Here is a 16,580-nt window from a genome sequence, read left to right on the forward strand (position 1 = left end):
GCGTTATCCTTTCCACCTACAGTCACCATATCATATATATGGACTACCCATGGGATGAAGATGTTCCCTATCGATTTTGGGGTCAAAGGTCACGCGCACTGGACATTGAAGTAGCAATATGGTTTCCGGGCTCTAAAGCGTTATCCTTTCCACCTACAGTCACCATATCATACATATGGACTACCCATGGGATGAAGATGTTCCCTATCGATTTTGGGGCCAAAAGGTCAAAGGTCATGCGCTCTGGACATCGAAGTAGCAATATGGTTCGGTTTGTCATGCCATTTGTTTTTTACACTCAGAAAAGAGGTAGTTTACACCTATTACCAACACCCTTTGGGAGATTGGGGTAAGAGGGGTATTCTTAGTGAGCATTGCTCACAGTACCTCTTGTTTTTTATGTGCATTTAGTACTGACATAAAATGCACATTTTCTGCGCTGGGAACCGTGTGGGTGTTAGTATTTAACGGAAAGGAACGAAACACATAAAAATATTGAAGTGTTATACTACACATACAATTAGTCTCTTGTTTACATAAAATATTTCGTCACACTATATGATATAATTTTCCCCTTATGTTTGGTAATTTCACTGTATTTCATTCCCTGTATCACGGTATCTGAAATTAGTTCGCAAATAAAAAAAAATTCATGTGTTAGGTAAGATTTTGAATATTTGTGTTTCTATGATATTGTTATGGTTACTCTTGTAAATTAATGTCACATTGTTTATCCCTGTTTCTGGTGAAGCTTTCTTTTTCGTCGGTTTATTGGGTGATCACTCTAAAAGTACGTGGAGTTGTCAATGAGAAAAAACGGGGTCAATGTAACTTTTTTAATACGTAAATGATAGTGGCAAATAAAAACCTCACGAAAACGAGGTTACTAATAGCCACAAAGAATAAGTAGTGTCAACGAAGTATTCTCAGAATGAATAAAGGCCACGCCCAGTATTCCACAAGGGTTTCTCCTGGGGTTGATCCTGTTTGTCATCGTCATTAATGATTTGCTAGACGTGGTAAAACAACAGATCTACAGAAAGCTAGAATGAAATAAAGATACTACTACTCTACAGGAAGATCTACATGAAAGTTTGGACTGTTGTTACTCTATAAAAAACACCCAAAATAGAGGATCGAACACAATGAACAGAATAGAGGATCGAATACAATGAACAGATGAGGAGAGGAGTTTGTTCACAGCGACAAGTACATAGGTGATACAATCCACACCAAGTTACTGTTTGAAGGTCATACACACACCCAGTCAACAATATTTACATTTGCAAATGTAATACCTTATATGGCAGTACTAATACAATTGAGATTCAATTTCGTGTAACATGAAATTGATCACGTGATCAGTCTTTTCCTGCGTATGAATACAATCACCGCTTCAAAAGTCAGTTTCTGTACCTTCACCTGGCTTCTTTCTTATGCAATACAGTGGGGGATTTAGACCCACCCACCTCCTTTCGCCACAAATTTGAATAATAGAAATAGTGTGAGTAAAATTCCAGATTGGCACCCAAAATGACTGAGTATTTTGACAAATACTTGACTTTCACCCCCCCCCCCCCCCATGGATCCACTACTGCAATGACATCATAACAGAAACAAACGCAGCAGGATATTTATACAGAGTTTATTTTGTAAACAAACAAGAATTTCATCAATTTATAACAGAAAAATTAAATATACCGTTCTGTTGTTTCATTTTAAACAGTTTTAAATACCGTCTGCAACTATGCCTAAATTGCAACTTCCGCATGGCGAATTTATAAAATAAAGTTCTATGATATTGGAAGTGAAATAAAAGTAGGCAGGGTTATAAGCCTATTTACTTTATGATTATGATAAGTTAACCCGTTGTTTCCTGGCAACTGCCATCACGGCTATGACTGGCCATGTTCATAAGCGAGGCTGGTTTCGAGACTCGAAAACTTATGTTTATGTCAGGGTACCGGTGCGAGTCTTCATTAGAATCCTACAACAGAAATCTATCAAGTGAATAAAAACTCTGTCAGTTCGTTTTCATTTTCTCTTACACACACTGAAGGTAAATAAAAGAAGCAACCTACCTGTACTTTGCCTAAATATGTCGTACTGTCTCGAATCATCTCCTGCATGGCTACAACCGCGAGTCCTAATGATGAACATGCCGTTGTTTCTTGGCAAAAACCTGTCTAAAAGCTTAACGTTAACTTGACCCATCATATCCTCCATCAATTCTCTCAGATCCTTTGAATTTCTGTCGAAATCTGTGTTCAACAATTGCGTTTTCAACTTAGTAGGCTAAACCAACGCCACTTTCTCCATCGCTGATCGCGACCAAATCACATTACGGATGTAGTTTACTCCGCTCTTGTCTTCATTTCAGTTAACTTTACGCTCTAAATTATCTTTATTTTACACCTGTTTCGTCTTTTTTAACCTTTTAAATTAAATATCTATATTTTATATTCTCTTTGAGATTGTTCCTAATTTTTTTATTCGATAAAACTCTAACGAACTATATTTTGTGTTCTATGATCGATATTTCGGACATCTGGTACATAATCATGGAAGCTCGGTAAGAACACAAATCAAAATAGAAAATATGAATATAAGAAATAAAATATCATTTTGAGTGTTATTGGGATATGACATGAAGTTGGTACGTGATCAAATCCATTATTACGCCCTTTGGGCGTTATAGGATTTGATCACATGATCAACTTTATGGCATATCCCAATAACATTAAAAAATGATATCTTATTTCTTAAAAGCAAATATGATAAGGGGAGTGATAAGGCGTTCTTTTACATACTTTGAAATGGAAACATTCTATCTATTGTGTAAGGCATTAGTAAGACCGCATTTGGAGTATGGTAGCGTTTGGTCCCCACTACAAAAAGAAATTAATACCGGAAATTGACAGTGTTAGAAGGAGAGCTACAAAGATGACGACCCCAGTCGCTCTCATCTAACTTATGAAGAACGGTTACGGATATTGGACCTTTCAACCCCAATATCTAAATAACTTCATAGGAAAATAATAGTAACATCAGAAAAATATGACAGCATTGTGTGTAGTGAACTGTTTGAAATTAATCCATCATCTACTAGGGGACAATCAAAGAAAATGATCAAGAGAAGGGCAAATCTGGATGAAAATGTGAAGATAGCGAACTCCTATAAAGAATACAAATTAAGAATAGAGCAACCATAGACCCCTGGATATACCAGAGGTGGAATCAGGTGCCTAGAAGGAGTAAGCATCCCCTGTCAACCGGTCACACTCGCCTTGAGTTCTATATCTTGATCAGGTAAATGGATTAATCCGTAGTCAAAATCAGTGTGTAAAGACCAGTCTAATAATCGGTATGAAACACGTCAGGCAGCATTTGACCAATGAAAGTTGTATTGGTTAATTAGATCGTTATAAGGACCATATAATTTGTGAAATGCTGCACTTAAACGAGACTATTTGAACCCCTGCAACGCCAACTTATTTGTTAGTAGCCTGCCTCGATTTTTAAACGGATCATACTCAGAACAAGCTCTTGCGTATCGAATCAGTTGAGAGACAAAGACACTATATGCAGGTGATAATGGAACATTGCTACATAAATGTGGAAAGTTGGCAATGGAGAAGCTAAAGTCATCATGCTTTTCATAAAGTTAAGTTGTTAGTTTGCCGTTAATATCTATTTTCAATAAAATATGTAAGTATGAAGTAGATGTGGACGACTTTATGGTGTCTTTGCCGTTAATATATATTTTCAATAAAATAGCTACATGGAAGTATGAAGCAAATGTGGACGACTCTATGGTGTCTTTTATTTTGAGTTTACGGGGATATATCGAATCGAGATATGAATGCAAATTATCATTGCTAATAGATAAAACATCGTCGATATATCTAAAAATCCCATTAAAGGCCACAGAAAGACATTTTTTCTTCTCACGTAGAAGTTTTTAAATAAATTCTACTTCATATGAATATAGAAACTGGTCAGCTAACAAAGGAGCACAATATGCCCTTGGAAATTCCAACAGACTGTTAGAAGACCTGATCACCAAAGACTACGAAGATATTGTTAATGAGGAACTCTAGCAAATTTTTTATTTCAACTTAAGAGTATTTGTGCGTGGAATCAGAGTGGTGTTAAACGTATCAAGTTTTTGAATGACGAATCACTAGTCTAAGATAGGAATATTTCGGTTTTCCATTTGTGTTTAAGAAGCGACTGTCTATAATGTCAGAAAGACTCTTTTTTCATTTATCGTCAGGAATAGTCATGTAAAGTGTTGAAAAGTCATACATTTTGATGTTGTTGATTTGAGAAAAGCTTTGAGATTTCAAGTTTGCTAAAAGTTTTTTAGAATCCACATTTGATGTACACCACTTCTGGCATGTAGCGACACAGTGCGTTTAAGGTTTCTCCTTCACAGCTGTTAATATTTTCGTGAGGACCAAAGATAGAGGCTTGGTAGAACACTTACTGGATCCAGCAGTGTATCTTTGTTTGTAAGGGTTTCATGAAGTTTAGTTTAGGAATCCAGTATAGGTACGGTAACTCATATGCATCCGATCCATTGACTGGGATATTGAATGTGTCTAAAACTAAAGCATGGTTTTGAAGATTTTCATCTTTTGAAAGGGCAGTTGGAGTATAAGTACGATCACTAAAGTGGAATTAATGCCAAGTTCGTTTAAAATATAGTTGTATTAATGAGCCTTACAAACAAAGACAATGTTGTTACAAGCTTTGTCAGCTGGAACCAAAACATATTCCTCATGTAACCTATCTAATTCTTTTATCACTTCTGGTTTACTAAGCGCGAAAGAATAGATGGTACGTACTTTTGCTTTGATGTGTATTGTGCTATCCATTTAAATATCGATTCCGCAAATTGCAAGAAATTGCAATGAAGTATGTTCTAAATTTCGATTCAGCACCATCAACACTGACGTCACCTTAGTGTTAAAGGTTGAGTGTCAAAGAAGACCCTATATAGTTTAAATAAAAATGCAAATAGAAATCTAGGATATTGTGTTATATATGGGGCTTACGGCAGGTGTGACTGGTCGACAAGGGATGCTTACCCCTCCCGTGCACCCGATCCCACCTCTGGTATATCCAAGGGTCCGTGTTTGCCGAACTCTTGATTTTATATCCCTTAAAGGAGTTATGAGATTGATCACTGTTCGTTACATAAGTATGATAGGGGTCTTCTTTGGATGGTTCATTTTTAACTTGCTGATCAATTATTTGAGAGCATTTATTTTCCACGTTGGACGGCATGGTGACAAAGTACTAGTATTTTTAATACGCAAGAGCTTATTCTGCCTATCGTAAGTTTTTAAATCGATTGATTGATTGAATATTGAGAGGGACTCTCGAGAATATTTCACTCATATGGAGACGTCACCACTGCCGTTGAAGGGCTGCAAAATCCCGGCCTATGCTCGGCGCTTACGGCCTTTGAGCAGGGAGGGCTCTTTATCGTGCCACACCTGCTGTGACACGGGACCTCGGTTGTTGCGGTCTCATTTGAAGGACCGCCCCATTTAGTCGCCTCTTACGACAAGCAAGGAGGTAATGAGGATCTATTCTAACCCGGATCCCCACGGGATTTCAAATCGAAGCAGGCTACTGACAAACAAGTTGATGGTGCAGGGGTTCCAATAGTCTCGTTTAAAATCAGGATTTCGCAAATTCTATTGTCGTTATAACGATTTCGTTTGCCAATACAACCTCTCATTGGGTTATATGCTGTCTGACGTGTTTTATGTCGATTGTTAGACCGTTCTTGGCACAGATGTTTGACTGCGGATAACTCTGTTAACCTGAGCAAGATTTAGGGCTCACGGCGGATGTGACCGGTCGACAGGGGATGCTTACTCCTCCTAGACACCCGATCCCACCTCTGGTATATCCAGGGGTCCGTGTTTGCCCAACTTCTTATAGGAGTTGTGAGATTGATCACTGTTCGTTATCTTCACCTTTCATTGATAAAATAACCAAATTTTGAATTCTACATATTTTTGATCTGTGTTTGCCCTGCTCTTGATTTTGTATTGTTTGTGGAAATTATGAGATTGGGCGTTTTTCATTATCTTCACCTCTTCATTATTGTAAATTATTTTAAATAAGTTCGGTGTAAAATAAAAAAAATCAATCGATAAGGTCATACTTATGTCACTTTGCTGGACATCTTTAACAACATGTATCTGAATTGGTGCATGGCGTCTTTCTCATACAGCCTATATTATTAGTTAATACCCACCATATTGTATCATACCGAGTATCATGCTATCGGGGTCCGTGTCTACAACGTATTTCATTCGAAGATGGATATTGTTCAAAGTGTAAGCTGATATGAAACAATACCCTGATAAGCATTTCCTTGATCAGGATTTCCATCTAATGTGCTCTTTGATAGATTTCCGTCTATGGACAGAGAATGTCAAATCTAATTGGATATATACAGATAGCGTCAAGGAGTCTCCGCGTCTAATTTCTATAGTATTAATTCTTTGTATTAGGAAAACGAAAAAATACAATTATAGATATCCATTAAAATTGTTCAGTAATTTACCTCTTGTAACGCAGAGGTAATAGATGTTGTCACCCAATTTGAATTTTTTTTTTACATGCCAAAGATCATGTAAAACCCTCAGTAGGTACATTCCTATGTCTAATATTTGCTTTCGAATCTACTTAAGAGATAAAGATTTTAATACTTTCATATTTTTCCCTAGCAATGAGACAAGATAATAAAGGAGTGCTTGTTTTCCAAACACAGAACGATCTAATAGCATAAAATGAGTTAAAACCAGTTTTCGTGAGCGTCATTTTCTTGGCAATGAAATACCTTGTTACGTAAGGGCCCCAAGTATTTTATAGCTAACATATACGATTAAGTGCTCCTTTGTTAGCTGGCTTGTTTTTGATATACGTTCGTGCTGTTAAATACTGGTGACACTGATAGAAATGTTGACTGTATAATCTGTTCAAAGCACAATTGCAGCTCTGTTCTGCTGCTAGATATGAAAACAAATCATTTGTACGGAATGAGCATTATACTAGTATTAAAAATGCCAAATGAAGATAAACAAGCAAAGTACAATTACAAAAATGCTGCAGGAGGTGCGATACCAAAAATATCCCACAGAAACTAAATGACATGAAGGACTGAAGGAGAGATATTTTAGACCACGCTGTAAATCCTTGGGACCAAAAGGTTCATGCTTAATATCCATTCAAGGCAGATGTGCGGACAAACCAAAAGACTAAAAAATCCTTCAGGACCCATATACATGTACAATGCACATATAAATGCATAGTAATTAAAATAGTAAATGCATGCATTTAGATCACATAAATTTATTTATGTACACACACACACATACATACATACATACATACATACATACATACATACATACATATATATATATATAATTAAGAAGAGTATATTCAAAAACTTCTACATGAGAAGAAAAAATATCTTGCGTGGCCGTCAACTCGACATTTAAATATATCGACGAGACTTTATCTATTAACAATGATTATTTTCATTCATATGTCGATTCGATATATCCCTGTGAACTAGAGATCACAGACACCACAGAGTCCTCCACATCTGCTTTGTGCAGTACTTAGATATTTTATTGAAAATGAATATCAACGGCTAACTAACAGCTCAACTTTATAACAAATGAGACGATTTCAGGTTCTCCATTGTCAATCTCCCATATTTATATAACAATATTCCATTATCACCTGCATATAGTGGTGATTGGATACACAATGCAAGAGCTTGTTCTGTGTATAATCAGTTTTTAAATCGAAGCAGTCTACTGACAAGCAAATTGATGTTACATGGGTTTCAACAGTTTCGTTTAAACATTTGGCATATTTTATGGTCGTTATAATGATCTAGTTTGTAAATACGACCTATCATTGGTTCAAATAGCATTAAATGCTATCTGACGTGTTTCATGCCGAATGTTAGTTCTTGGTACACTAAGTTTTACTACGGACTACCCCGTTTACCTGATCAAGACAGGACTCATGGAGGGTGTTACCGGTCGACAGGGGATGCTTACTTCTCCTAGGCAACTTATCCCACCTTTGGTATGTCCAGGGGTCCGCGTTTGCCCAACGTTTTAATTTGTATTCCTTTTAGGAGTTGCGAGATTGATCACTGTTCGTTATCTTCACGTTTGATTTGACAATTTTATTGTACAGTATTTCCACGTGATGATAAACGGTTGTGTTTCAGCAGACATCGGTAGATGTAGAATATGGTTTAGGATGCACCCATGATTTCTAGATGATTGTTCAGATTAAGTTTTTGAAAGCAGGTTTAATACGAAGTAACACATTCTATAATGAATTTAACTATCTACTGATATGTAACATCAAAACTTCCATAGGATACTGCAGTTGGGCTGTAGTTTCCGAATGAGTGACCAGTAAAATATTTGGAGGTAGTCAATCACATGAAATACATGTTAAAAAATAATAATGAAGTTTGTTTCAAATGCTGCAGTTAAAGTGTATGTTTCAGATGATGAAATATACACTGTTGTACATACAGGTACATGTAAGAGGCAAACACCAAGTCGTGGTCTATGTACATGCATTACCATTTTAATGGCATCATCTGGTATAAGGATTTCATTTTCTATTAATCGTGTAACTTATTTCTCTTCTAGAGATCTCGCTGAAGCCAAAATGCCTGGACCTTCAGCGCACTCTGAACAGAGAGGCCCATCGGACGAGCTCTTACGAAATCCCCAACCTAATTGTAAGAAGGGGACAGACATTTGACATGAGTATTCTCTTTGACCGGGTTTTCTCGGAGCAAGATGATATAATCACACTGCAGTTTGTCACAGGTCAGTCATCATCTATCAATAAGGATGATATAACCATATTGCAGTTTGTCACAAGTCAGTCATCTCTATCAATAAGATTTAGTAGGTCGATGATATCGTGGTGCAGTTACCATCGGTAGATTAAAATCTATCAATTAAATTTGAATTTTTGATTTTCAAACTGACGTGGACTTCTTGCTTTTATTCTACTCAGAATGTTAAAATATCATGATATCTCATAAGCTGTAGTTTTACCTTTTGATCTTCGAATAAGTTAGAATAACATAAATTTGTACATTATGCATATTTTATCTACTATCAGGACGAAAACCTTTACAAAGCAAGGGAACTGTGATATCCGTCCACAAAGCGCGGGAACTACAACCAGGGACCTGGGGATACCAGATCACGGGAATAGACGAAAAGAAGGTCAATGTTAAAGTGTGCACGTCTGCTAGCGCTATAGTAGGAAAGTATCAACTGTTTGTTGACACCGTCCACCGACCGAAAGATGGCGCTTCACAAAAATGTCGCCATTGTCATCCAGACGATGTATTTGTCATTTTCAATCCATGGTGCCAAGGTAAGACAATCCTGCAAAAATTGTGTATCTATTAGTTCAGCGAGTTAAGAAGTAATATTGCTATACATACGTGATTTGTATATACATTTACAAGTGACGAATAGGTCCAATTAGGTGGACGTAAATCAATTGTAATGTTTACACGTGTTTTTTAAATAAATGATTTACTTACTTTTAACGTCATATCTGAGAATTACACAACTTTTAATAAACATGAGAAAATTGTACACTCTCTTGCTCGAAATAGAGTAAATTTTGTTTTGAAAACATAGAAGTCGCTTTAAGGGACGAATATTTCTTTTATAAACACAAATCGTAAATTAATCGGAAGCGGGAAAGGGCAATTTTCAAGAACTTAAAGAATTTCTGGAATTGTGTCACAAGATTTGTAAGGTTTTAGATCGGAACATTTACGAATTTGTAGAATTGTGTCACAAGACTTGTAAGGTTTTAGATCAGAACTCTAACGAATTTCTAGAAGTATGTCACAAGACTTGTAAGGTTTTGATCGAAATTAATATTTATTATGTCTCCCTTTCCCTGAAGAGGGACATATTGTATTTGTGTGAATTCTTCTCCCGCTTCCCATACAAAGTTTGTCCGGGCCATAACTTTTTTGTCTTTTGACATAGGCCTTTGATATTCGGTATGTGGGTATACCATGATAAGGCAGTGTGTCACATATCATATTTGATTACCTTTGACCTTTATCTAAAGGTCAAATAATAGAATTGTTGTTGTCCAGACCATAACATTTTGTCTTTTTACATAGGCCTTCGATATTTGGTATGTGGTTATACCATGATAACACAGTGTAACACGTGGCATTTTTGTATTACCCTTGACCTTGACCTTTCATGAAAAGGCCAAACAATTTATTTTTGAGGGCATTTATTTTGTCCGGACCATAACTTTTAAGTTTTTTAAACATAGGCCTTTCATATTTGGCATGTTGGTAAGTTAGATTTACTATCATATGTTCACAACACTGTTCCTTGGTTTAAGCACATATACATATAGGTGACTGTTATGTACCGTCAGTCTTTATTTTTCAAACTTTATTTTTCATACGGTAGCACGTGACCGTATGCATGGGGAAAAGTCAACTTCGTATGCACAAGTACATATTTATCAAGATCAGCAACGTTTCATAAACAATTGTCAAGAGAATTATATATATATATATATATATATATATATATATATATATATATATGAATAATCAATTATAAAATGCATACGGTCACGTGCTACGGTATGAAAAATAAAGACTTACGGTACATAACAGTCACCTATATGTACAGTGTATATGTGCTTAAACTAAGGAACAGTGTTGTGAACATATGATAGTAAATCTAACTTACCAACATATATTTTGGATCAGCTCTTTGGACGAATAAGGCATGTCCTAATTCTCTCCACTTTTAACATTGATTGGCAAGCCTAAAGACCCAAAACATGTAATCTGCGTTGTAAATACGTTTGTAGATTAGTGTAGTTGTAGTGCTAGATGTATTTATATGTAGTTTTTGTTATTATTCTCTGTTGATATTGTCCACATTATGTAATTCTTTTCGTTTGTCCTGAAGAAGGGACGGGTCGTCCCGAAAATTTGACAATCTGGTTGTTCGTGTCGTTGGTCATTTTAGTGCTTTGTGTATATATATATAGGTAGATAGATAGATAGATATCTTGTCTCAAAGTGATTATGAAATTACACTATCCGTTTCGGCAACATATTCACCTCAGCAACTCCCAACAAAAGAGGTTGTTCATATCTTAGAATAGATATCATTTTTAAAGTTATACTGATATGCTGTTGTCAGATTTATATCCGTTCATTGGATTAAGGTATTTTGTTGCCAAATTTATAACACTGAATTAAGGTATGAAACTCAAACATTATCATCTAGACCAGATTGGTTTAGTTGTTGAAGCTGAACGTTAAGGTCCCAATCAAATTGAAGGATGGCTCTTATTGTAATTCCACCCCTCTAGAATTATAGGTTCAATTTTATATTCGATTGTTGATTCAACAAATAAAATATCTTTGTGACAAATAAAAATGATAAAAAAAAAAGTATGTTGCGGTATTAATATTTTTTTTTTCCAGCTAACACAATATACCATATCAATGTCAGGAAATTGCGATTTTCCATAAACAGCATTATTAAAATTTCACAAAAACTGGTTGTAACGAAATTATAGTATTCATAACAATATAATGAAACTTTCTTTATTGCCATTGGATTCAATATTTTGAAACATATAATTGATTATTCATATATAACTTAGACTTTTGAAATATTTTATGATTAACAAGATTTTTTACAATACCTATTTAAATTACAATTTACATTAATATATATGCCCTAATTTCTTCAATATTTTCAACCCGTTTCCCAACCATTTTGACAACAGTTGTCAACGACTGGCTGTATTGAAATGACTATACGTTGAAAACTATGTGGAGCTGAAGGCTCGTGTTTATACCGTTGGAAAGGTATTGCATAGAGTTATTCAAGAGATTGATCATCCACGAAATCATGCAAAGCGTTATCGCGGTCTTGTACAATACACATTGCATATCGAACAACCCTCGTACAAGTAGTATGTTTATTGGACATTATATCCTGCCTCTCTGTGTCAGTAAGATAAATATTTTCACCTTGACCTTTAGCGGACTCGGTCTATTTGTATGTTTATTGAGGATCTCTGTATTAGTAAGATAAATATTTTCACCTTGACCTTTAGCGGACTTGGTCTTTTTGTAAGTTAATTGAGGATCTCTGTATCAGTAAGATAAATATTTTCACCTCGACCTTTAGCGGACTCGGTCTATTTGTAAGTTAATTGAGAATCTCTGTGTCAGTAAGATAAATATTTCACCTTGACCTTTAGCGGACTCGGTCCATTTGTATGTTTATTGAGGATCTCTGTGTCAGTAAGATAAATATTTTCACCTCGACCTTTAGCGGACTCGGTCTATCTGTATGTTTATTGAGGATCTCTGTATTAGTAAGATAAATATTTTCACCTTGACCTTTAGCGGACTCGGTCTATTTGTATGTTTATTGAGGATCTCTATATTAGTAAGATAAATATTTTCACCTTGACCTTTAGCGGACTCGGTCTATTTGTATGTTTATTGAGGATCTCTGTGTCAGTAAGATAAATATTTTCACCTCGACCTTTAGCAGACTCGGTCTATTTGTATGTTTATTGAGGATATCTGTATTAGTAAGATAAATATCTTTACCTCGACCTTTAGCGGACTCGGTCTATTTGGAGGAGGAGTCACACAGGGAGGAGTATGTCCTCAATGAGACCGGAAGGATCTGGATGGGGACTGTCGGCAAGTTTTGTGTCCGGCCCTGGAACTTTGCGCAGGTCAATATTTTAAATTTCTAATAAAGAAATATATTTTCATAGCGTCTGTATGGCTATGTCCACATCGTCCTGAAAAAGAAGATTTTTTACTTACTTCTTATATCAAAGTCAATCTATCTATATATTTACATTTCCAATATTTATTTATTTTTACGATTTGTAATGACAGCTATTTCCTCATGAATGGAATGCAGTGGTAAACAGTGCGAGTATGAAATTGACAAATACTAGTATATAGTTATCTATTTTAACGGCTGGGAATTGTGAAAGAAATGAAAATAGAACGTAAATATCAGAAATAAATGGAAAGGTGAAGATAACGAACAGCGATCAATCTCAAAACCCCTGTAAACAATACAAAATAGAGAGTTGGGCAAACACGGTATCATTTTTGAAAATACATAAGTTTTCATGAAGCGCTAACGTTCTACATTGAATATGCTTCATCGCAGTGCATACTCATGTGTTTTCAATAATGAAAAAAAAATCATTTCTGAAATAAAATGGAAGAATATCATCTGATTTGACGCCTAAAATTGTGGAAATCTGCATTTAAAGATTTTTTTTCAAAACGTTTAGTTCTTGTGTAAGAAAAACACTGATAAACTAGCTTTACGACAAATTTTGCAAGTTAACCTCACAAAGTAAGGTATTTCATTGTTTGTCCTCGATTTTTTTCAATTCAAATATCACTTCTGATGCTTGCGATTTTTATTATTTAAATCGCATAAACCAACTGACTACATCTCATTAACATATCTACTTGTCTCTCTCTGTGTAGTTAGGTTGATTGAATATTGTCTAACGTCCCTCTCGAGAATTTTTCACTCATATAGAAACGTCACCATTGCCGGTGAAGGGCTGTAAAATTTAGGCCTATACTCGGCGCTTATGGCCTTTGTAGTTTGAGCAGGGAGGGATCTTTATCGTGTCATACCTGCTGTGACATGGGACCTCGGTTTTTGCGGTCTCATCTGATGGACCGGTACTGTCCCATTTAGTCGCCTCTTACGACACGCAAGGGGTACTGAGGACCTATTCTAACCCGGATCCCCACGGAATTAGGGACTTGTGATAATTTAGACCCACTGCAGCTACTGTGATTACAAATCATATATAATAGAAAATGTTACGAAGCATAAGCTACAATTTCGATAAAATCATTGTTTTAACGTACTGAAATATTTATGTCGGATTACGATTTCAATTCAAGTTTGATGACGTCTGTTTGATGGCTGCGTTGTCGATGATGGAGAAATCAGAACTAGGGGATCCAGCCAGAGGCAACCCATTGTTGGTGGTGAAAGCTCTTAGTCGTGTGGTGAGTAGAATATACCCATTATTAGTCTTGTGTTGAGTAGGAAACACATCAAAACACGGAGTACATGAGGACATTTAACTACTGACAGCCATGTTTGATTGCTTTTAAATGTTTTAGTACATTATGTCAAAATGGAATCGACCCCTATTTCATTGAAAAATTCGGTATTTCACATATTTGATATTCATAAGGGTGGGTTAGGGAGAAAGTAATCGTGGTGCATGCTATATTAATACATTAAATTACCAGTATGTATTTTTGTTTCTTCTAAAAAAGAATTTTTTCAATGCGATGTGACATTATTGTCAGATTAATAATAACGAGAGGGACGGCGGGGTGTTGGTGGGGAACTGGTCTGGCAAGTACGAGGACGGCGTGCCTCCCTACTCCTGGAACGGAAGTGCCGCCATCTTAGAGGAATTCCTCAAGAAGAGGAAAGGTGTCAAGTACGGGCAATGTTGGACATTTTCTGCCATAGCAACGACAGGTAACTCATAACCTTAAAACCAATACTCACCTTTAAATGGAGACGATGAAAGCATCTAATCATTCTTAAGAATTTAGCGCCTGGGAACTGGTTGTCCTTTAAAACCTGACTGATGTATCTAATCTGTCCATTACTATATCGCATTGACTTGTTTTAATTAATAGACTGGTTTTCTGTTACAGTTTTCCGAGCTCTTGGGATACCGACTAGATGTATTACTAATTTCCGGTCTGCTCATGATAGCGATTACAGCATACAAATCGACAACTTCTGGACACCGGAAGGGAGACCTAGAAAAATGATGGATGATACAATCTGGTTAATTATTGATTAAATGATTCATTATCATTGATATAATGTTCATTTCTTTTCGTTGTAAGATTTTTGTAGCAATTCGAAATAACTCTATGCAAGTTTTGGTGCTTTAGTGTGACTAAAGTCAGCAATATCGTAAACAAATACCATGAGAGCAACATAACTGTCATTAATTGTTCAAAGATCTGCTATAATACTAAATTCTCTAAATCGTGAGATGTATATCGAGAACAGACTGAAGCCTATATCAACCATCTCCCAACAAAATATCACACCTTTTTTTATAAATACATTTTTATACGATATACAAGTGTAATATCATCATACTAAATTTACATACAAACATTTATTACAGTGGAACATAGACAATATTTGTATACACGATACTGACATTGATTAAAGTAGTAATGTTACAATATTTATAATTTTTGTCGACCAAACATCTTTCAGAAAATTCAAAATATTTTGTTGTTGCAAAACTACAGCATTTGGTATGAAAGACAGATTAGTCAATTTAATTGACTTTTTATAAACTTTTTTTTTCTTTTCCCATCATATGAAATGTACTTCACGTTTAGAATCATATGTGACAGGCTGTATTCAATTTGGTTTCTTCTATAAGTGCGCAACATTGCAAAGTAATGGTCATCATAAAGACTTTATTCATGTTATGTTCTGTATATATCAGGGATTTCCACGTGTGGAATGAAAGTTGGTTCAAACGCCCTGACCTTCCAGAGGGGTACGATGGATGGCAGGCATTCGATCCGACGCCTCAGGAGTGTTATGAAGGTAACTGTTATATACTGGTCTCTACCATATTGTTGAATGAACCTCTAAGAGCACACCGTAAGCAACATGCCGGAAATTATTATTTCTAGATATATTTTTGCTATTTCATAAAAGACCGCCCGCATGCGCGTGTGTGTTGATTAAATATGGGAAAGCAAAACAAACAAGAAGATGTTACCATTATTCCTACTCTAAACCAGCTAAAACTACTCCGAAATACACAGCGTGATTGCTTTTTGATTGAACTTCATAAGACTAGTCTGATCTTACAGTCTTTCGTATTGAATTATAGATATATACCAGTCAATTCAGGCCCGTAGCCAAAATGAAAGCGAAGTGTACGCAAAGTATAAGGGGTCTGGGGCCGTATTGAGGCCCCCCAGTGGGTCCAGGACAAAGTCCGGGGGGGGGGGGGCTGGAATCTCTTGGGTTTTGCCAATGAAAGCGCATATTTTTTGTGCATAAAAGTAAGGTTTCTTGTCAATTTCCAAACCCAAAAGAATTCACACAAAATTATTTTCTAAAGTGTTTTATAACGCCACCTCACCTTGTGTACTTAGTTGGTTAACGTCCCGCTCGAGAATTGTTTTACTTTATATGGAGACGTCACCATCGCCGGTGAAGGGCTGCAAAATTTAGGCCCATGCTCGGCACTTATGGCCTTTGAGCAGGGAGGGATTTCTATCGTGTCACACCAGCTGTGACACGGGGCGTCAGTTTTTACGGTCTCATCCAAAGGAATTAGATTTTAATTAGAATTTAGTCACCTCTTACGACAAGCAAGGGGTTCTGAGGACTTATTCTAACCCGGATCCC

General features: G+C 36.1%; 1 protein-coding gene across 3 annotated transcripts in view; it reads left to right on the forward strand.

Annotated features, from left to right (window-relative positions):
• LOC125683189 (protein-glutamine gamma-glutamyltransferase K-like) overlaps positions 1–16,580 on the forward strand; it is a 46,351-nt gene that overhangs the window by 23,455 nt on the left and 6,316 nt on the right. For all 3 annotated transcript variants that reach the window (XM_048924044.2, XM_048924050.2, XM_048924059.1), the window contains 7 exons: positions 8,715–8,897; positions 9,199–9,459; positions 12,731–12,849; positions 14,063–14,170; positions 14,480–14,657; positions 14,840–14,975; positions 15,661–15,764. In XM_048924044.2, the coding sequence (XP_048780001.1) occupies positions 8,715–8,897; positions 9,199–9,459; positions 12,731–12,849; positions 14,063–14,170; positions 14,480–14,657; positions 14,840–14,975; positions 15,661–15,764 (1,089 nt within the window). The remainder of the gene's footprint in view (positions 1–8,714; positions 8,898–9,198; positions 9,460–12,730; positions 12,850–14,062; positions 14,171–14,479; positions 14,658–14,839; positions 14,976–15,660; positions 15,765–16,580) is intronic.

This window comes from Ostrea edulis, chromosome 1, assembly GCF_947568905.1.
Source record: "Ostrea edulis chromosome 1, xbOstEdul1.1, whole genome shotgun sequence".
NCBI lineage: Eukaryota > Metazoa > Mollusca > Bivalvia > Ostreida > Ostreidae > Ostrea > Ostrea edulis.